This window comes from Vespa mandarinia, chromosome 1 (assembly GCF_050613455.1).
Source record: "Vespa mandarinia isolate Hongniang chromosome 1, ASM5061345v1, whole genome shotgun sequence".
Taxonomy (NCBI): domain Eukaryota; kingdom Metazoa; phylum Arthropoda; class Insecta; order Hymenoptera; family Vespidae; genus Vespa; species Vespa mandarinia.
The window spans coordinates 9057153-9079634 of NC_140810.1; the positions used below are offsets into that span (position 1 = coordinate 9057153).

Consider the following 22482-nt stretch of genomic DNA (forward strand, 5'->3'; position numbering starts at 1 on the left):
GTGAACGCGTTCTTTTGTTCGACGAAAGGATATCACGAGATTGTACCCATTAAGAAACTCCTTTTACCTATCTGATTTATAAAAAAGAATTCTATCCTAAGAGTAAGATTTCACTTGTTAAAAGAGTCTAATATAAAAGATAGATAAATAATGAGAGAGATACTTGAGGAAATAAAAATGATACATGAACGAAATAAGAATATTGATGTGTTATTATGATTATGTGTGATTATTGATGTGTTATATTAATCGCATGAGTCAACAGGATTCAAAAGAAACATAAAGACTAACGAGATTTAGTCTTATAAAAGCGCCCACGAAAGTTACTATCATGAGATATATACCCAGGTAGCTAACGAGCGAGAACCAAAAGAGCTATTATTCTGTGTTACTAATTGTAACTCGGTCTACCTTCGAATTTAATCAACGCTTGCGTAAATATAAAAATCCCGTGTGGATTAAGACGTTATTCAAATAATTACGCCCCTCTTTCTGTGCTCTTCATGTTATTTTACGCAAACTTTACTTTTGCATGGGTGTCGAGTCAATGGGAACGTTATGAAGGCCGTGGGACAGTATACCTTCGCGTTTTGATTCTTACTATTTTTTGATGCTTCACTCGGAAATTCTCGTCCGCTGATTTTTCTCGAAATAGCAAGAAAGATAGACAAAGAACGAGAGAGAGGGAGAGAGAGAGAGAGAGAAAGAAACAGGGTGGCAAAAAGGAAGAAACGTTGGCTCTGGCTGCTAATCAGCATCGAGCTGTGTAATTAGAGCAACCGGTGTGTTTGTATGCCAAAAGAGAAAGAATTCAGGCTCGCAACCCGCTGTGAGGCTCACTCTTACGAATAAAAGAAAGAAGGAAAAAAGAAAAGAAAGAGAGAGAGAAGCATTGCGTGACCGTTATGCTCCGTTACGAAATGAATTATTCGCCGTTAGGTAATCATAGGTAAGAAGAGCATCAAATTTAAATCAGATTGTATCGCTTCGCTGTAAGTCCGTCGGCCGTTAATGGTTCTTATTTCTCTCCTATACACCTCGCATAGAAAGCAAACGTTAAATAAGCATTTACCGAAAAAATTTAACTCGCGTTGGAATCTTCAAGAATGTATGAAATCGAATTTACAAAATCGCAATATTAAAAGCGTTTAATGTAACTCGTCTATCCCTAAAATTATTTTATTTTTTGAAAATTACTTGTAAGTATAAAAATTAACAAATAAATAAAAGTCGAACAATTTATGAAGATATGAAAAGAAATCATTCATTAAGATTGTAAAATTTCAAAGATGTTTGAACCATTATTTATCTCAATCTTAAAAATACGTTCGCGTGAGTGAAAAATATCATCATTTATCATGAACTCGTTAGATATTCTAAACAAATACTTTACGAAAGAAGCACTCTCCGTTACGATGTTATACCATTTACATGAGAGGTCACGAACGAAGAAGTACTCATCTTTCATCTAAAAACACACGTGCGATAGCATTTCATTAGAAGAAAATGTCTCCTCGGTTCTTCGGTAAGATGCGTTTACGCGAAGCAAATACTGTAGGACGTATACTATCATCTAAAAAGAAATACATAGGTACATACTTTCTTCGTGAGACACAACGACGTGCCTTTGCAGCCGCATCTAATTAATTTAATTAATTTATTCTCTCACGCGTTGTATTTTTTATAGATTTATTTCAAGCTCCCTTTAAGAGGACAAACGAAATTTTACGTCGACGATACGATTATCTATTACTTTTCTATACGATGATATGTAAGAATAATTTAATACTCTATAAAGCAATGTAATTTTGATATCACAAATTTATTTATCTGTATTTTAACAATTTTATTTCATTTCATTCGACGCAAAATTAATTGTTTGTAGAAATCCAAAAATTAATATTTGATGAGTCTGATTATACTTAATATAATATAATTATACTATAAATCTTTTACAATTACATATTACATATGAATAATTTTTATTAATACCTTCTTTTTTTAAATAGTATTATATTCACATATGATTTTCAAATTTAAAAATGTTTAACACATTTTAATACTTGAGTATAATACTATTATATATAAATACGATATATAATATATGCGAACATAACTGTATTAATATCTGGCTTATCAAAAAATCTGGCTTATCAAAGATTAATTCACTATTTTCTTATAAAGGAGATATATTCTCGTTTAATTAAATAACAAAATAAAAAGCTGATTTTTCTGAACATGTTTAACGTATTATGCAATGGATTATTCGAAAAGCCTCATTGATTTTTTCGACATCTTTCGTCTTTCATCCAGTTTCATGTACAGTCATAGTGATGATAATAATTGTGGCGGTACAATTGCTATTTTCAGAGACAAATGCGTCCACCATCAATGCTCCGAAGTGGCGCATTAAAGGGTAACGTGAGAAACCGTTGAAAGATTTTTTCTGTATTTTTTGCGTGAAATCAACTGACTGGACACAAACCTCCATTAACGAGTGGAAGTTCTATCTCTCTTCTCTCTTCTCTCTCTCTCTCTCTCTCTCTCTCTCTCTCTCTCTTTCTTTCTCTCTCACTCACTCACCCACTCTCTCCTTCTTTCCTTCTCTCAAACGTTCGATTTTCAGCATGGATCAAATCACCGTTACGCTGTAGAGAGCCCTTACTCAATCCTCAACTACGTAATCTATTTTTCGCATCTTCGTCTTGGCCAGCTATTCGAAAGCAGAGAACGTGAAGATCTCGAGCATACGAGCTTTTCTTTTTCCGAATCGATCATCGAGAATCACTTCCTTGATAAATACAGAAAAAATCTCTTGGAAAATCCAAGTGAAAGATAATCATTGAAAATTGGATTGCGATAAAGGAAATGTTGGGAAATGGCATAGGAATAATTCCGCGATGAAACAATGGGGATCATTAAGTATTGATTTAAAAAATGAGCCTAGTCATTAGAAGATCGTACAGGGTGTCCTATTTTATTCGAACTATGTATTTCGTTGAAGCTGTTATAAATAAATATATATATATATACATTTATGCACACACTCACAAGAATATTTGTTCTTAATTATACTTTCCAACGACTATAGTTACCAATTTTCCTTTAAGGTCTTTTATAATCGTATAGGACCTTAAAAGAGAAATGATTCAATTTCAAGTGGATCGATTGAAATCCTGTATAGGATTGAAGGACAAATCGAACGTTTCATATAGTATAACTACATCTCATTTATTTCGTTATTAACATTTCTATCCGATGTTTCTTCATTCGACTTTACGATCAGATAAAACTCACTTTCTTTCAATCGTCCAATAGATGATCAGACAAAAAGTAATCACATCTTTGTACGCTATATTCGCTTACCTGCTTGAAAAGGCATAGCTTGGACTCGAGACGTCTCACCGTACTGTTGTCTCGTCGTACTGACGATAGCTAGGGCGGGAAAATTTCGAATATTATATAACATCAAGTATCATTATGTAATATCATCGTCGGAAACTAGCGAATTACTCTGTACGTAATTTATATTCCCTTTATTTTCTTATTACGAGAGAATGGGATTGTTTGTCTTTCAAGAATTTACGCACATAGGTATGGAATGGAACGAAAATAAAATTTAAATTTGTACAACGAACACGTTTTAACAAGTGTCCTAATTTTCGAATCAAATTTTCAATGTATTTTCGTTATGCAGTTTTGTCACATATTTTCGTCATATATCCGAAAAAATTCGTTTTAATTCATAATAATATGTTCGTAAAATCGAACTCTACATTTCCTATTCACTTCGACGATTTTTCGAAAAAAAAAGAAAAGAGAAAGAGAAAAGAAAGAAAGACGAAGAAAATCCTTAAAACTGCTGCATACTTGAAGCTCTTGAAATTTTCTTTTAAGAGCAATCGAGCTTGAAATGTTACAGAAGTTGAGCTAGTTCAAAAGTCAAGGGACCATGAACATTCTGAAATCGTCTTTAAAAATGTCTTTTAAAATCAATCAATTATGTCACAGCTCGACTCCTCAAATTTTCCAGTGATCTCATGAAAAAAAACGATTATTTCCAATATTTCCTACGTCAGCAATTTTTGCGATAATTTATTCTCGCAATTTATATGATATCCTGCGATAAATTCCGATTAGTATAAATTGTATTTGAAGCGTACATCTGATTTAAATAATAAAATTTTTTCCGGGGAGATTGCTACTCGTAATAAATAATATCAATATCGATTTTGTATTTTGTTTCAATATATATTATCTTTGTATATTATTACCTTTCAGTTTGATTATCTAACAATAATACATACTATGATTGATATTCCTTCATTGTTTCATGAAATATGTCCGCTTCAAATAAGCAATATGATTGAAAAGTTGTTGAAATGTATACACATATATTATACATATATAAATGGAATGAGAAGATAATGTAGGAAATTTTTTAGATAAGAGAATGTAGGAAAAGAAAAAACAAAAATAGAAAGTGTATCTATATTTTTCTATCAATTTTAATATCGTATCTTTTTCGTTCAGGTAACCTGCATAAAATGCATAATAACCAGCCCACACATTGGCAATGTTACTCACAATTAATTGAATAATAATCGCAAAAACTCTCGAATCTCCTCAAAACGTAAATACAATACGAACATAGTTATATTATTAATTGGAACGCAGATTTATAAATTACTTCTTTTCCGTTAATAACTAAATTAGAAATTAAAATGATATGTACAAACTGTAGTATCACATACCCGCAGTTTTTTACTTTCTTATACTGTACAACGAATACGTATGTAAATATCTGGCTATACACGTGCCCTACTAAATGCACCGGAATATATCCAACGAGTTAATACAAAAAAAGATAATTGATTAGGTCCCTTAGCGATAATTATTGACGTTTTACGTATACTTTTTATTGATTATGTCAACTTTTTTCGCCATTAATTTTGTTCCGAGTTGATTTACATTATTATGATAGAATTATCGTGAGAAAAGCGTAGAAATTCTTTTCGAATTATTAGTAGGGCGATATGATCAATAAGATAAAGTTATCTATTTATTATATCGAATAGCGTAGAACATCGCATAATACGTATATATGAACTGATGTAATCTATATTTAAATATCGAATAATCATAAAACGATAGATCGTTTTATAGAAAAATAGAATAAACTTACTCGCAAAGAGGAAAGATTTTTCCACAGTCGTTTCGCTGTTACTCTCGTATACTTTTACGCTTAACAAAAGAAAGAAAGAAAGAAAGAAAAAACATTCACGCGTAAATTAATGAAATCTATTGTCTATCAAAAACATACATTTTTACGTAAACCTTCATGGAAAAACAGAAAAATCGATTTGATAAGAAAATACAACAAAATCTACGCTATGTGCCACGATTATCGAGAGAATTTTCAAAATAAACAAAGGAAATTTTACTTGCTATAAAATATTTAAAGTACTCATTATACAAATTGATTGACAAATCTTAAGTACAATTCGTTTATAACGTAAAAGCATTTCTTCGAACATTGTATACATATATGCATATGCTTGGGTGTACGTGTGTGTGTGTGTGTGTGTGTGTGTGTGTGTGAGTGTGCGCGCGCGGGAGGAGGGGGCCCGTGTAATAACAAAACAATATACTTTCATAACATGCGATATATGTATATAAAAGAGACAATATCAAAAAACACATAAAACTGAAGATCCATACAACATCGAGGCAGTCACGCGCAAAAAAATGAAACAACGAATGCCGAGGTTAAGGCTTAAGTACATACACAAAACTACATAAACTTTCATATAAACACGAGATCACAGTCCCGAAAGATACGTTCGAATCTACCGGAGACTTATACTTGAACGTTCAAAACGTAAATCCTCTTCGGAATATTCCCCAGAGAAGCAAATAGGATGGGACAAATATTCCTCGAGGTATCGAAATCTCTTCTGTCCCTTATCCTCCTTCAGCTTTACTCGAAAGTTCAATATCCTCGATAACGATGAAAAAATAAGGTGGTGCAGTAACCGAAAAAACATTTTTCAGATTTTCATCTCCGATAAAAAAAAAGAAACAAAAAGAAATAAAAAACTTTATTTAGCTTTCGCCTATTTTAAATTACTATTCAACAGCTGTGTATTCGCATTATTGGCAGCTATACGTTGCTGTTCCTTTTTCAGCTTCTGCTTCTTCCTCTTGTTACGTTTGTGGAAGCAAAATAGTACGAGAAAGACGATAACGATAAAGCAGGCAACGCAGCAAACCACAATGATCCATATATTGCGTGCCTTTTTAGTTTGAATTTGTATCCTCAGGATATTCGTACATTCATCGTAAGTCGTTAAAGTTTCGTTGCTAAAGGTAACATTTCCACAACGCTCAAATGCCGCAGGAGTGCAATTGTACTCTGGTTTAAAGATAATCTTGCGTAATTTCAACCATCTCCGCATGGTAACGCATTCGCAATTGTCCTCTTCGAGATTGAGTGGATTCTTCGAGGCATCAAGAACCTCTAAGTAACAGAAACGAGCCAGCTCCTTCGTTGTAATTTTACTGATCATGTTTTCGGAAACGTTAAGGTTTAGAAGCGTTGGTAAGTATCCCATTTCTGGCAGCTTTGTTAGTTTGTTACGATGAAGTTGGAGAAAATTAAGGGGTGAGGTAACTTCGGTCTGAAAGACGGAGTTACCAAATTTATTCACGGCTAGATAGACCCTACGTAGATAGGGAAGCTGAAACAGATTCTTCGGAAGATTGTCGCAACCGTTCTTCGTTAGGTCAAGGACTTCAAGATAATATTGTTGAGCAAACGCGGACTCCTCGATGTTTTGAATAAAATTGTCGCCGAGATAAATATAGAGCAGCTTCGTGTATGACGAAAAACTGTCGTTGTGGAGATCTCGTATTCTACTGAAGGACGCGTCAAGAACCTGTTGAATGAAAGAGAAAAAGGAAAAAGATTATTTTTCTTAATTGATTTATCATTAATCATAATTATTTGCACGAATCGGATATACTACTCCAATGATAGATAAAAAAGTAAAGAAAATAACGATTCTCATCTGTATTAATGGCAAAATATAAGAATTTAATGATCAATGCAGATCACAATACCTTATTTAACATACAACATTAATTGTATCTCTCTAAAATCGTATCACTATTTTAAAAGGTTTAAGAAAATTATAGGATTGCGTTGTCTTATCATAGAATATTCATGTTTTAGGATATCTCACCTGTATATTTGAATTTAAATCACGAGGAATTTCCTCCAACTTTGGATCGGAGCATTTAACCTGTAGCATCGAATAGGCCTTGCTGTATCGGCAATGAACTTTAGACTCCTGTTGATTTGCGTATCCCATAGACGTGGATCCAAGAATCAATACGTCGGATGCAGTGGTCATGGTTAGACCAACCACAAAAATATTGAGAACAAAGAATGTCATATCTGTAAGATAGAGAGAATTTCACTTGTGAAAGTTATCAACGTTTAAGTAAATTGTTTTTCTCCTAATATACTTTTCACGTTTCTTTGGAATGCAGCTAATATAATATCGAAAATTAATAAAACAAATAAAGCAGTAAGCGTTTATAATTATTAGGATTCGTATCGATTCGTAAGGACCAAATATTTATTAAAAGTATAGACGACGATAAAGATTTAAGAAATGTCTAAGCATTTATCTTATAACGAGTAAGTATTGCGCACTCTAATTAACAACAGAAGCAACGATGAGAATATAATGTACAAACGAAAAGAAAAGATGGAACAAAAGAGAAAAAAAATAGAACACGCAAGGAGGGAAAGATTTTAAACTAGAATATTTTCCAAGCACTAATCTTAGGTAATCTAAGTGTAGGAAGAAACGCGTATTGAAAGTTTAAAGTGTGTAAGACTTTTTTCTTCTTTATAAAGGTAGTACAGTGGTACTTAAAGAAAATGTTAGCGAACAAGAAAGAGAAAAGAGAGCTAGGCGAAGCAAGGTTGATAGCAATGTTGATGGTTGTGTTGGTCTTGCTTTACTGCCGTTCGAGACTAGAGAAGAAGCTTTGTTGGAAGCTGCATACAGAGAGAAATGGGAAAAGCAACTGCAAAACTTTTAGAAATAGTATAAAGAAACGAAAAAAAAGAATTTTCGGCGGATCCAAAGATAGCGGATCCAAAAATAAACACACGCGAGCGTACATATGAAACCTAGTTAGTTAACAAAATCTGTTTTCACAAGGGACACAAAGTTATTCTGAAATTGATTAAATAGATTTATTTCCGAATTTGTCTCGATTTTTCCGTTAATGTCATTTGACTTATGTAAAATTACTTTTTATAAAATAAAATATGAGCTCTGCTAAATGAGAAAAACTTGCAATAAAAAAAGAAAATAAAAAAGAAAAATTAAGTAAAGAACCAATCGAAAAACGATTTGATTCAATTAGAAACTTTAACTGCAATTCCATGCGAGTATTGATTTCAAGGGATCCACTTTAGTCATCTAAAACTTTCAATTTTGCCTATATTTCTTCCTCGACTCGGATATAAAATAATGGCTTGGAGAGAAAAAAACGAACGTAGACCAGCAAAAATCACTCCAATACTTCAACATCCAAGAGTAAATTCGACTGAATGAGAGACCACAGCAAAAATAAAAAGCTTCACGAACTCGAGAAAAACCTCCGAATAAAGGTGTTGAAGTTTCGTATCCTTGTCTCCAAAAATCCGAGATAACCCCATAAAAAATTTTCATGGGTCACTGTAAGTATTTTAGAAAACGGATGAGAAGACATAGATTAATAATCCAATTATTATTTGACAATTTAAAAGAAATGTTTCGAGGCTACTCAGTGTAATATATATAATGCAATAAACAAGACATTTCGATCAAATTTCGCCAAGTAAAACGAGATCTGGATCCGAGAACTGGATCCGATATCCATAAATTCATTTCGTATTCAAGATGGAATTCATTATTATTTTGTTTTTTGTCACAATCCCATTTGATTAAGAAAATAGTTCCACGAGCGAATAAATATTCGTGAACTCGTTATCCGAAGAAGAAATCAAATGGTTTTCTAGCTCGTTATTTTTCATCGAAATCGAAAAGAACCATTTACCTCGTTATCACATTGCATGATGATAAAAAAAAATATTTCTGAAGAAATGATGTTCCTACGATAATACTGATAGTGCATGACGAAGCAAGGGGAATAGTGATCATCGTTTCGATGAAAGTGAAATAAGGTCGATATCAACGGAACACATTTCAGTCTCATCGAAAACGCGTTAAGCGACTTTTTATCGATTCCTACATAGTTTTGTCATCTTCTTATCAGATTCCTAGCATTTTCAAGAACTTGGACTTCGTATGAAGTTCGATACAAATAGCTTGTCGAAAATTTAATTAAATATAGTTTCTTAAAATCGTATAAGAACAAAAAAAACTTTACAAAAATTCATCGAGAATATTAGTCAAATTCTTAAAAAAAAAAATATCGATCGAAATTTTCTATAAAGGTACTTACATAATAAAGTAAGTATTGAATAAAGTGAAATAAAAATAGTAAAATGTACAGAGGCATGGATTGACTTCGAGTTTGGTGCAAACGAAAAAGGAAGCAAATGCAATCTCAAATAAAAGAACCATTTATCGAGTAAGCATAGAACAACAACAACAGCAACGACGGCGACAACGACGGCAACGACGATGGTGTAGACGAAATTGGACAAATACCTTTTATTCATCAATAAAATACGAGAAAGAAAGAGAGAGAAAAGTAAACGACTATTTGTTGGACAAAAGTCGACCCACATTGAATAACGGAAAAAGCGTCTGGGCGACACACTGAGATGGGAAAGTATTGCCAACACGGTGACAAGCTGAAAAAGAGTTTGTCAAGCGACCTGATAAACTACTGTCGAAAGGCTGACAGAGGCGGATGAAAAAATAGAAAAGTGTCACGAGTATAGTCTTCGAGCGATTTCACGGAAGTGGAAGCGGTAGAGTAAGTGATGAGAAAGAGTGTGATAGAAAAAGGAGAAAAGAGTGAGTGAGTGAGTGAGAGAGAGAAAGAAAAATAGTAAGAGAAAGAGAGAGAGAGAGAGAAAAAAAGAGAGAGAGAGAGAGAGAGAGAGAGAGATAAATAGAGAGTAGGGCAAGGGACAAGAAAGGTCAGTTTTGTTGGATAAGAAATACGGAAAAGATCTAGAATCATAAAAAGCGAATAACTCTAGAGAAAAAAATTATAAAATTTTTAAATAAAAAACGTTCGGTGACATCGTTTTCTCTTCATATTTGTTCTTTGATTTTCATTATCAGTTTATTTATAAAAGGAAATTTTTTATAAAAAGAAATTCGAAAACTCCCGTATCATCGTTTATCGCTTTCTTTGTAATGTAATACTGTATTCGATTTAAATGTCTATTCACGAATGGTCCAAATAATTGATTATTGACGACCGCTTATAAGCGCTTCTGTAACTTATTGGATAATAAATGTCAATATATATCATAATTTCTCGCGTACATCTAGTCATGCTTGCGAGATTTTATCTTCAGAACTTTCAAACGATCGAAGTAAACTCGTTACTTAGAATTTAACAAACACAAGAAATAACCTTACATAATACTAAGGGAAACGAGTAAAAATATTTGCTTAAATACAGAAAGTGAGAAACGCGTTAAAGAACCAATTTTAAAAGGAAAATAAGAAAAAAAAGATTTGTTATATCTTACGAGTATTTTAAATAAGCTACCAACAATTTCTAAAAAGTAAAATGATCAATGTGAACGATTTTCGTATTTAGAAGCAAAACAAAAAAATGATAAAAGGAATCTATTCGAGCGCAACCAAGCGTGCATTTTATTATATTAGTTATATTAACATGGAGATAATCGTTCGAATGTGCATTTTGCTTTCAACGAATAGGAAGTAATGCATCGATCAACATATCTATGACTTGTTCTCGGATAGCAATAGAATCTAACGTTACAGTGACATTGATTTTTCTTACAGTTGCATAATAATTAGCTATCACATTCACAAAGATCGAATGATCGAAGCAATATATAAATATATAGGTATATACGTATACATTACGGTGAATGTAAGAGTAAAAAGAAAAAAAATAGAGAGAGAGCTTGAAAAGATCAGATCGATCTTCTTATACAAATTCGAATTAAAAATAATTAAAATACCCAAAAGCTCAATATAAACATCGATTTTAAAAGCAAACGATCTTATTAACGTCCTTCAATATTACAAAATTTTGTATGAAAAAGAAAAATGTTTAAGTGTGTTACATTCCAAATAAACCGCAGATATCTCTCGTTTCGCTTATTACAAGTGAACGGAATAAGAGAATTTGAGAAATTTCAATTACAGTGTCGGTCTCGAATTGAAGATGAAAGATCGAAGATGAAACGGACATGGCTCTTGGTTCTTCTCATGTCCTCACAGACGATAGATAGATAGGGAAAAAAAGTGAGAGAGAGGGAGAGAGAGAGAGAGAGAGAGAGAGAGAGAGAGAGAGAGAGAGAGAGAGAGAGAGAGAGAGAGAGAGAGAGAGAGAGAGAGAGAGAGAGAGAGAGAGAGAGAGAGAGAGAGAGAGAGAGAGAGAAAGGAAGAAAGAAAAGGAGAGAGTAAAGACGGATAGAAATAATGTGGAAACGACTAAATATTATTTTAACGGCCGATTTATAGAGTAAGCCTGTCAGTTCGACGAGAACCAAACATTGTTGCTCAACTATTCGCGTTTCTGTTGCCGTCGTCCTCTCCTTGTGAAAACTCGCTCTGGTGGTGTAAACAATTCGTTCCTTGACACGAAACAGAGAGAGGAAGAGAAGGAGAGGGGGAGAAGGAAGAGAGAGAAAGAGAGAGAGAACAATATCGTTATAAAGCTTCAGCTCAAATGAATAGTTTTGTTAAGTTTGTACATTATTTATTTCGCAAACGTGAATATCTAATGACTCAACATCTACGATGATATAATGCATTATATATATATATAAATACACATACACTCACGCCCGAGATGAACTCTCAATCGTTTGATCGTTTTAATTTACAATTTTTAAATGAACATTCCAGAATATTCCATTTAAAAATCACATATCATCGTCAAATTTCAATCCAACGAACATTTGTTCACTTTCGCGTACATTACTCCAATACGTCAAGATAGCTCATCGTGGCCATTTAAATCTAAAAGGAACGGAGATACGAGATTCTCCGAGGTTTCTACGCTCTAGAATAGAATGACTAATTTCTACAAGCTAATGGATCCTCGTTTTAATATCTCTTCACTAAACGAATGTGTCTCGAAATATAGAATCGTTCGTATTTACTTAAATGGCGATTTAAAACGAGATTCGGGACATCGAATAGGAAAAATGGTTTCATCTTGTAACTTGGTAGATGCGAATTCACGAAATGAAGGACGTGGCTTGAGAATAAACTAAATGTCTCGAGGTATATGTTCGAGCGAAAAAGATTCTACAAACAGGGAAACAGGAGTGTATGTATTGCAAACCTAAACGCACGAATAATTGTAACGTAAGCTATCGATCGTCGGGTCGAAAGTGAACTAACGAAATTAGGTGCACAAGATAGATACCAGAAACTCGTTCGATATCTCCAATACTATCTATCTCTCTTTCTCATGTTAAAGAGAAATAAAGAGAGAAAGAGAGAGAGAGAGAGAGAGAGAGAGACCGACGGGAATGACTTTTACGTGCCGACACGGCGAAACCAGCGAGTTAGTCTACGTGACATTTATGGTAACGCGTGCCGCTAAGTAAAACCTTCAACCATCAAACATACTTTTCAGTTATAATTATAGATTTTACAGGAATTGCACGACTTTGACTTATTCAGATCGATGAAATTACGCGAAAATACATTAAAATTCAAAAAAACTTGTTTTATTAAATCGAAATTAAGAAATAGAAAATACATTTGAAAATATTTAAATTGAATACTCGAAAAGAATGATAATACATTACTTTGGAAGAATTGTCTAAGGTATCAATTTACGAATAAACAATTACAATAATGATCAACTCATCATTTTTCAATCGATCGAATCGATTTAATGCGCTAAGTATATGATAAAAAATATTTCAGGAGGATCACGAGGAAATGCATTCGATGAAATATAAGTTGCTCGAAAATGATGCAAATAATCTTTTATATAATGTTTTCTCGATTAGGTTCGAGACTCCAATATCTCCACATGATTGAGCGTTAACTATGTGTCTAATAATCGTACATGTTAGTCCATGCGATTATTACGTTCGCTTCTCATTTCACTTCGTATTTCTATATCCATTTCGAACACATAGTAAAACTTTGAAATCGCGATCTCGGAAACAATCTTGATCCTTGGACTAATTCAATCCTACGAAGACGTAAAGAATATTAGGTCAAGAAGAAGAGATTAACTTCGAAGGACGATATTGGCTCACGTGATCATGGCCTAAATTTAGATAAACTATACGAAAAATTACAGTCATAAAGACACGAACACGAAAACGAACAAGAAAGCATTCAAAATTCACCAAAGCGAACATAGAAAAAGTTTATGACCGAAAAGCGGAGCAAAACTCTGTAGTCGAGTTCATAAAGATGGAGAAAGAGGAGGAACTACAAACCGAACGACGAGCGACGAATTCGCACGAACGATTCTCTCTGCATTTCTGTGTGTATATGCAAAAAATAAAAATATTTATAGTAGTGTTAGTAGTGCTGCTGGTGGTTTTACGCATCACTGCTCGGCCGAATACACGTATTCCATTTACCTGGGTATTTTTTCTTTAAAAAAAAAAACCAAAAATGAAAAAAAAGAAGAAAAAAAAAATTTACTTTACTAGCCAACCCCATGACTGTCGATTTTTTAAAACTTCATTGAAAAACAAATTGCGAATTCTTTGGAAAAAAAAGAAGATAGAAGAAAAAGTATCTAACCGAAAGTTCCGTCCTTCTTTTCACGCATCAAGCTTATTAATAAACGCTAATTAATAATACATTTTAACGTTGGATTAACAGGTGTTCGCCTCCGCCAGTGATGTCGTTACTGTTTGTCCTCGAAGCGTATTTCGCATTTAAAAATAATGCACCGACGCGACAAGCACGCGCGAACGAGCTACTGAGTACGATGCAGCAAGTCCACAGTAGACGTCATCATCGTAATCGTCCTCGTATTTTGCTGTTACAGCAGCCAAGTTGAGGCCGAGCTTCACGTGCATACCACGAGCCAACACTACGTGAGAAAAAATGTTCATCTCCGAAAGATCCATACAAAATAAAGCGACACCCTAACCCATATCAAGATAGTAAAGATGTATGTGTATATATACGTGTGCATGTGTGTATATATATATATATCGTCCTTTCAGAATTTATAATCTTTATTTCTCCGAAAAGGATTTTTCTTTTTTCTAACTTTAATCAAAATCAAAGATCTTTCTCGTTTAGTGCAATAGAGACTTATTGAATATTCGTCATTCGATATAATCGAAATAAAATGTAGGCCACAAAAGATTCTCGCTGACAATGAGAAAAGAAAATTTTTCTTTTTTTTTTTTCTTTTTAATGTTTTTCATGAATATTCATAGTTCGACATATGTTGATCTATTTCTTTCAAGAAAAGGAAATAATCTTTGAAAATCATGAATGTTTCGAGATTCCGTTCAGACTGCGTTTCGATCATTTTAGTGAAAGTATCAGAGCCAAGTACTTCGCCATCAGGGTCATGATTACCATTGAAGCGTCACAGTTGTTGGAGGACTCGTGACGACACGAACAATACCGATTGGCGATTTAATTACTTTCTAACGCTCGTGAGATTTACATTCACGTGTACTATTGTACTGTTTTGTTCTACGATGAACCCGAAGAGAATGTAGTAAAATAATTGCTGTTTTCTGTGTATGGTAAACTTTTACTTTCGCAGCATCCAAGCACGTTAAAGTTCATTTTACATCTCTTGTAATGAATTATTAGGTAAAATGATCCTTTTGTTATTTATAAATTGTGTCTTTCATTCTATTCTTCTTTCTCTTCAATTTTTATAAGAACAAATCTATTCCTTTGAAGTAATTCGACACAACTCGTCTCAGAAATTTTTTTTCTTAACTATGTTCTGCCATCTAGCGATGATGCTTTTTACAGCTAAATGCAGTGAGAACGAAGCCTTAGATAAGGTGCACGCAGCAGCGGTTCTCAAGCAATCTGATAGTCTTCGACCATCTCGTAAAGAGATGCGAATAAAAAAGCATACTCAACGTAGCTTTAATATAGAAGGTTAAACTCCGCTTTTTCCTTCTTATAAGAATTTTATTCTCTCTGAATTCGCTTTTAACAAAGTAAAAAATAAAAGAAAAATCTATGTGAATCCACTTTAAAAATATCTTGTAAAAAAAATTACCTTCAAGATATTTAGGTCATTCAGGATTAATTACAGGGAAAGATTAAAATAAAAAAAAAAAAGAGAGAGAGGAAGAGAGAGAGACAAAGGGAAAATAAAAAAATGTGATTTTTCTTTTTGCTCTACTATATATCGCGTTTTGGATCATTGACAGATTGAAGTGTTATAAAAAGCGAAAAGCGAAAAAGCAAGCAAAAGAAGCAATCAGGAACGTACTCTTTATAAGCAAGCGGGTGCGTGAAAGTTAGCAGCCAATCGGAAAACAAGAATACGCAATGTGCCATACTTTTGTTCTATTCTGTCGTATAGGTAATCGATTTTGCCCTCTGATTGAAACGTCCGCTTTTGATCAAAGCAACTAATCTCTGTCATACGCGATTTCATCGTTCAAAATATTTCCCTTCGGAAATATACATACTTTCACCTTTATCATACATACTTGGTTCAATACTTTTATCCTAAACCATTTTCTTATACAATAATAGTAGTTTCTGAAAAGACTAATATTTCTTATTCGAATTTCCCTTCATTCAGTATCGTTGTAATACTCATCATAAGTTTTTCGAACTGTTTATATTGAATCGAAAGCCATAATCTGGATGATCATATTAACACATATAGAATAAGAAGAAATAGCAATGAAAAATATGGAGAAATGCAATTTTATTCCATATCTTTTTAATTATCTCTAAATACAAAAGATCTTATTTAAATTATTTTCATAATCATATATATATAAAGTAAATCTTCAGACTTTATCATTGTGTTTAACTATAATCGTTTTCTTTGAAACATGAATTTTTATTAACATTCAAGGTAGCGATGAAGAAAAAAGTTCGTTTCGTGCCACCGAAATTTTCAGAAAACGTTTTCGACCCTTTTATACCGCATAACTCTTCTTCCTCTCTCTCTCTTTCTCTCTCTCTCTCTCTCTCTCTCTCTCTCTCTCTCTCTCTCTCTCTCTCTCTCTCTCTCTCTCTCTCTTGCTGCACGATCACTGGCTCGCTCTTGTTCAGCCCTTCGAGAGGGGCCGTCGAACAAAACTGCATTCACCGTGTGCGGAGGTCGTAAGTAATAAAAGGGATGCACGAGGTCTTTCTCGGTATTGATCGGCCCCTATTCTCTGACGTAAATAAATGTATGTAAAACGATGTACGTGATACGTAATTACGAGTAACGCCATCCGATTAACAATGTTTCATGCGTAATCCAAAAATTTATCTTAATTGGAATCTTTTGCGATTCGGTCAAAACCATGAAGAAATTAGGAAACGTCAAACCTCAAAATTACTTTGATTTAACATTAAACGTTAGAGATGAGAAAATATCTTTCAATTTATATTGAACGATTCATACAATCTGTTACAAGACATTTTATCTATATTTTTCGATAAGAGAAGCAACTTGTATCGATATCTGTGACAATACGTTTAAACTCCGAGTCATTGATTTTATTTATACCAAGAAATGATTTTTCAAATTGTTTAACATTGATTCTTTATTCTTTTTTACTGTATCGATCAAAAACAAATTATATAACTTATCCAGAGTAACATAAATCTTTCACGAACGAATAATGAGTTTTTCAAAGGTAACAATTGATTTTTTTTTTATTTTTCTTCCACGTTTCGTATTTCACATTTCCCCTAGTGGCAATAGATTATCACTCATCAGCACACAAAGCAGGTGCGAGTTCGACCTTTCCAACTAACATATCATCGAAACATCTGTGCTTTGAACGGACAATCGGTATCACGTTATTGCACGGATACAAAGAGAAAAGCATCGGCTAGTAAATATTTATGTATGCTTCTCTATTGCTCGTTCTCTAACTCATTCCTTACTTCGATCACTTATATCGAATAAATTGAGAGTTGTGATTTTTCTTCTTGTAAAAGATCTAAACTTAGAAAAATATATTATTTTTCCTTACTTTTCCACGAACTTTTATATCATCTCCTTTCAAAATTTTATCGTCAGCAAAAGGAATGAGAGGATCTATAAAAGAGTCGCTGAGTTCGTTATCTTTTCATCTACGAGCTAACGAAAGAATCAGCTCAAAGTTTGGTACCCAGAATGCTCGGTTTTTACGTTTTGCAACCGAACTTCTCATAACTTTTGATAAAGAAGAAAAGAAAAACTAAAAATTAACGCTTTCTTTCTCTGAGTGATATCGACGATAGTTATACGTTTATTCGTAGCACGTTTCATCTTTCATCGGAGGAGGAATTATCGTAAACTGTATCGACGTATAAACCTCGAAAGTAGCGAGAAACGTGAATAAGAGAGAGAGAGAGAGAGAAAGGAAAAGATGTAAAAAGCAACATATGTGTATCAAGTTTTTATAAGTATCTTCGATCGTTCGTCATCCTTTGTGTTATTCGAATAATCAATTCACCCACTGTTTTTTCTTCTTTCCTTCGCGATGCGCGAAAGCAGTGAATAAAAGCATGAACTCGTTCCCCACTCGAATCGGCGTTTATTTAAAGAAAACTTTCAATACTCAAGAGAGCCTGATCGACACTTAACGTTTCACAACAGAAGACAGGAAATACGTTCGGAAGAAGATTTGTACAATTCTTTCTTTTTCCATCATATTTTTTTCTTTCTTTTCCCTTTAATTTGGATAAATAAAAAGAATAAAGAAACAAAAGAAGAATATATTTTACGTCGTTCATTATGACATAATGATTTGTCTTCGAGAATACAGACATAACATATTTAAGCATATATCATTTTCTTTTCATGTCTTATAAATGTAATTGATAAGATTGCACCTATATATATAACAATGCGATTCTTGTATGATAACCATGTTTATACGCTTCGAACGGATTCTTTCTCTCTCTCTCCCTCCCCCTCTCTCTTTTTCTATCTGTCTTTCTCTCTCTCATAATTCTTTTCATTTGCGGTTTTTATTCATTCGTCTTAAGAATAAGCATACCCGTATACGTTCGAAAATCATTTACCTTGAGTTTCACTTAAATAGCAAAGAGAATAACAGGTTGGAACGAACCATAATGTTTTGAAATGAAACTATTGTATTCTTAGTCTTCGTAGAGAGAAGGCAGTCGTTTGAGAAAGTAAGATTTTTCGAGAATTTAAAAATTATATCCGGATTGAGTTTTTATCCTTGAAGAAAATAAAATACGAAAGATCATCATAAATTCGCAAAAGAAATAAGATAGAACTTGTCTTCTTGTCACATCGTACACACACACACACATTGCACAACTACACTACAAAAACTTAGTTTGTATAAGAGGATACACATTTATTCATCCTTGATAAAGGTAGCAACTGAGAACTCACAAAACAATAAAACGCGTCGAGGTAAGTCATTCAACTTTAGGATTAACGGTCTGACAGCGGAAAAAGAATTTATCTCTACGACCGATGAGTTTCTTCGAGCGAAACCAACAGACTTTTTTTGTGAAATCCTTAGAAACGAAGTTGTTCAACTACGACGACACGACGACGGCAGTTAGTTCCGTTGTTAATTACGAACTGCTAGAAGCTACCGTAGTGTGAAACTTCGCTTTCAAGAAACTTCTTCGACAGAAATTCGAAAAGTCCATCTCTTCTCTGAACATACATTCGAAAAAACCGGTTTTACCTTTCCGCAAGAGAGAGAGAGAGAGAGAGAGAGAGAGAGAGAGAGAGAGAGAGAGAGAGAGAGAGAGAGAAAGAGAGAGAGAGAGAGAGAGAGAAAAAGAGAAAGAGAGAGAGAGAGAAAAAAAGAGAGAAAGAGAGAAAGAGAGAAAAAGAAAAAAGAGAGAAAGAGAGAGAGAGAGAAAGAGAAAAAGAGAAAAAGAGAGAAAGAGAGAGAGAGAAAAAGAGAAAAAGAGAGAAAGAGAGAGAGAGAGAGAGAGAGAGAGAAAAAGAGAGAAAGAGAGAAAGAGAGAGAGAGAGAGAGAAATTCAACTACTCCTACTACTGTCGAAAGATTTCGACGATGAACAACTTCATTTTCCATTTTCGAATCTATCATACACGTCTCCTTACTTGTCTCTAATGCGATAACCTTAAGCCTTTGGGAACTGACAAGACAATGTAATCGCCAGCCAAAGATAAGTTTTGTTCACGAGAAACACTAGAAAGTCCTCAAAACACAAAGTTTCTCTCCTTTGTTTGCGCATTTTCTTACTATATATATACATAATAAACAAATACCGAAGTAGATGTAGAGAGAACAAAAAAGATATTGTTGGAAAAATAATATAAAAATAATTTTTAATCATTATTGACCATCGAAACGTACTGGAATACGAATCGTGCGATTAAGCTACAACACAGAGACGACTTTTGTAAGAGGAGCACGAGGAAGAGTCGGCTAGCAATGCTGACACATGCGTCTGCAATAATGAAAGTGATAAAGGATTAAACAAAAAGAAACTTGATCGTAACTACTCTCTACAAATCTCGATTGTTCTGTCGTTCCTTATGATACATCGGTTTTATAGTAAAAGAATTCACTACGAAGGAAAAAAAAACAAAATAAACGAAAGAGTGTTTATATTTTCTTACAACACATTATCGGCTTATCTCCCGATCGCACGAGATACAAAGATTCCCTCCTTCTCTCCCTCCCCCCTCTTTCTCTCTTTCCATTGAAAAATGAATCTTTTCTGCGAAGTTGACTACGAGATGCTTATCGCGATTGTTAAATCGCGAAGTATATTACGAATCACATCCTTTCACGGAAGAATTGCGTCACACCATTTCCAGATTGCAAAAGAATCAAGAATGATTCAAGAACAAGAATGCTGTCTTACCTATCTCGTTTATCATTAAATCCCTCGAAGACGTTCTTAGTTATGAACGAAATAACACGTTTCAAAAGAAAACAAGAGAAAAAATGAAAGAAAAAGAGACACTAGAGAAGCGTTATTGCAAGAGAACGATGGAAACCGTTAAGTCGAATGCGTCGTCGTCCAGTTTCTCCTGCGGCGTAACAAGAGCGTCGCGACGCCGTTATTCATCGTTCCTTCTCGGAAACGCTCGCAGTAACTTGAAGAGAAATCCCTCTACTTCAAAAAGAAAATGAGAGAGAAAGAGAGAGAAAGAGAGGCCTAAGACCTCGTCACTCACGACCAATAAAGATGTTGATAATGAGACGAAGACGTAATACACCTTGCGAGATATGTAGGTGCGCACGCGTTCTTCTTTCTCTCTCACTTTTCCTTTGATCTACACATCTATCTATCTCTTCCTTTCTCTCTCTCTTTCTCTCCTTATTTCTTTTTCTCGAACTTTTCCACGAAAAAGAGAAACTCTTTTTCCCGCTCGAATGTCCTTCCCTGCACGGATCGTTTCTTTCCCCTCTTCTCCTTCTTTTTCTTCTCCTTCTTTTTCTTCTGCTTCTCGACTTTCGATGGAACTCGAAGGTCTGCTTTTATTCTTTTTTCTTTCTTCCTTTCTCTCGGTCTTCTTTGAAAGATCGAGAATCGTTGAAGTCCTGACCGCACAGGAAACACGCTGGTCACGCTATCCACTGACAGGGTGGTAAAGTTCGTTGAAAACGAACGGTTTCGTGAACGAGTGAAAGAGAGAGAAATAATATACAGTGTAATGGAATAGAAAGAGAGAAAAGAAAACACGGTCACGAACGAATACACACATGCACACACAATAAATACACAGTATGCGGTAGCAATGGGAATAGCAAAAGCTGCCTACGGCAATATGTACCGCACTCGACTACGTCGCGCGCTCGACTGCGGTCGGTCGGTTTGCTGAGGCCGAATGTCGAAGACCACCTAGCAGAGTACGGAGCAGAGGAGCCTAGCAAGCAGAAGCAACGAGTCGATTACCCGCACGCTCCATCGTACGTCGAGACTCTTTTTCAAAGTCTCTTCTTACTTACACTCAGAAGATCCTGCTAACTCGACTGATTCTCTTATTCTTTTGGGAACACTCGAGATAACTCGGAATCATTTGAAACATCAGTTCGAATGATTTCCTGTTACATGCATGTGGGAAGATTTAAAAAGAAATTCTTTCTTATTAAACCAATAGAAAGACGTTTCATGTTAAAGAGTAGCATGATCTAGAAGAAAATTTTTTACTCTACGATTTGTTTTTTTTTTTTGAGAGAAATTTCGAATTTTTAAAGTAAATAAAAATGATTACCGAATGATCATATGAGAAATTCCATGATATTTTCAAATTGAGTAATCGTTCTAAATAGCCAGGTATTTCTGCTCCACGTTATGCTCACAGCTGATTTAATGTGAATTGGATATTGTAACTTTGATTAATTTATTAATATTTGTTGGTAATCCACAAATGTTGAGACTTCTAATGTATATGGTATACATATATGATATACAGTAACATATAACTAATAACATATGTGCAATCATGCATTAAATAAATCATATATAACGGTCAGTTATAAATAAATTAATATCTTTCTTATTAAGGAAGATTACTTGATCCTAACCGTTTTATAAAGTTTATAGAGAAAACGATGCAGCTTTCTTGCATCCGAATTGTGTGCAGGCGTGTTGTGTTAAAGCTTTACACGAGAATGAGTTTTGTCGAAAAAGGCAACATTTCTCAAACGGCAGATATTTCGAAAAAAAAGAAAAAAGAAAAAAAAATCGTGCTTTAAAAGCATCACCGCGCGAGTACCATTGTTGAGCACGTTAAATGCCTTGCGGAAACTAGGGCATAGATAAAGCCGAAAATACAGGTATACATATAGTAAAGCGGCAGACTTAATTGTCTGTAGAAGATGGATTTGGATTTCTGCTTCAAATTCGCGGATCGATCGCTTCGAATTTACTGCAAAATTACCGTCCCGTTCGTTTAAGTGTTCAATTTTTCGATCATTTTTTTTCATTGTTCAGTTTTATTTATAGTTTATTACCCTATTTTATTGGAAAACAATCAAATATATTTATAAAACTACTTATACATGAATTAATTTCATCGTTATATTTAGGTATTGTTAATAAATTCCATTGAAAGTTCAAATACTCTTAATACTGGATTTGGAATTGAAAGGATAAACAGAATAAACCTTTCACGAAATTAAGTCGATCGCCA

The 22482-nt window shown here is 33.9% G+C and overlaps 1 protein-coding gene across 5 annotated transcripts; it reads right to left on the reverse strand.

Annotated features, from left to right (window-relative positions):
• Window positions 1-4491: 4491 nt before the first annotated feature.
• On the reverse strand, window positions 4492-21174 carry Lapsyn (Leucine-rich repeat activity-regulated protein at synapses). Of its 5 annotated transcripts, none has more exons than XM_035872529.2 (3): window positions 20205-21174; window positions 7245-7459; window positions 4492-6938 (listed from the first exon to the last, which is right to left on the reverse strand). In XM_035872529.2, the coding sequence occupies exons 1-3, from the start codon at window positions 20218-20220 to the stop codon at window positions 6117-6119; spliced, it is 1053 nt and encodes a 350-aa protein (XP_035728422.1). In that variant the 5' UTR covers window positions 20221-21174; the 3' UTR covers window positions 4492-6116. The 5 variants fall into 5 exon arrangements, with proteins under 5 accessions (XP_035728422.1, XP_035728424.1, XP_035728423.1 ...); XM_035872531.2 differs by having other exon boundaries at window positions 21109-21130; XM_035872530.2 differs by lacking the exon at window positions 20205-21174 and adding an exon at window positions 19957-19978.
• Window positions 21175-22482: the final 1308 nt, after the last annotated feature.

Excerpts from the sequence above, each read along its gene's own strand:
- Lapsyn (XM_035872528.2), bottom strand. The coding sequence starts at position 13,995 with ATGCGTGAAAAGAAGGACGGAACTTTCG. Across the intron at positions 7,460-13,967 it reads AAAGAAGGACGGAACTTTCG|ATATGACATTCTTTGTTCTC; the intron begins GTTAGATACTTT and ends TCTATCTTACAG. Across the intron at positions 6,939-7,244 it reads ATTTAAATTCAAATATACAG|GTTCTTGACGCGTCCTTCAG; the intron begins GTGAGATATCCT and ends TTCATTCAACAG.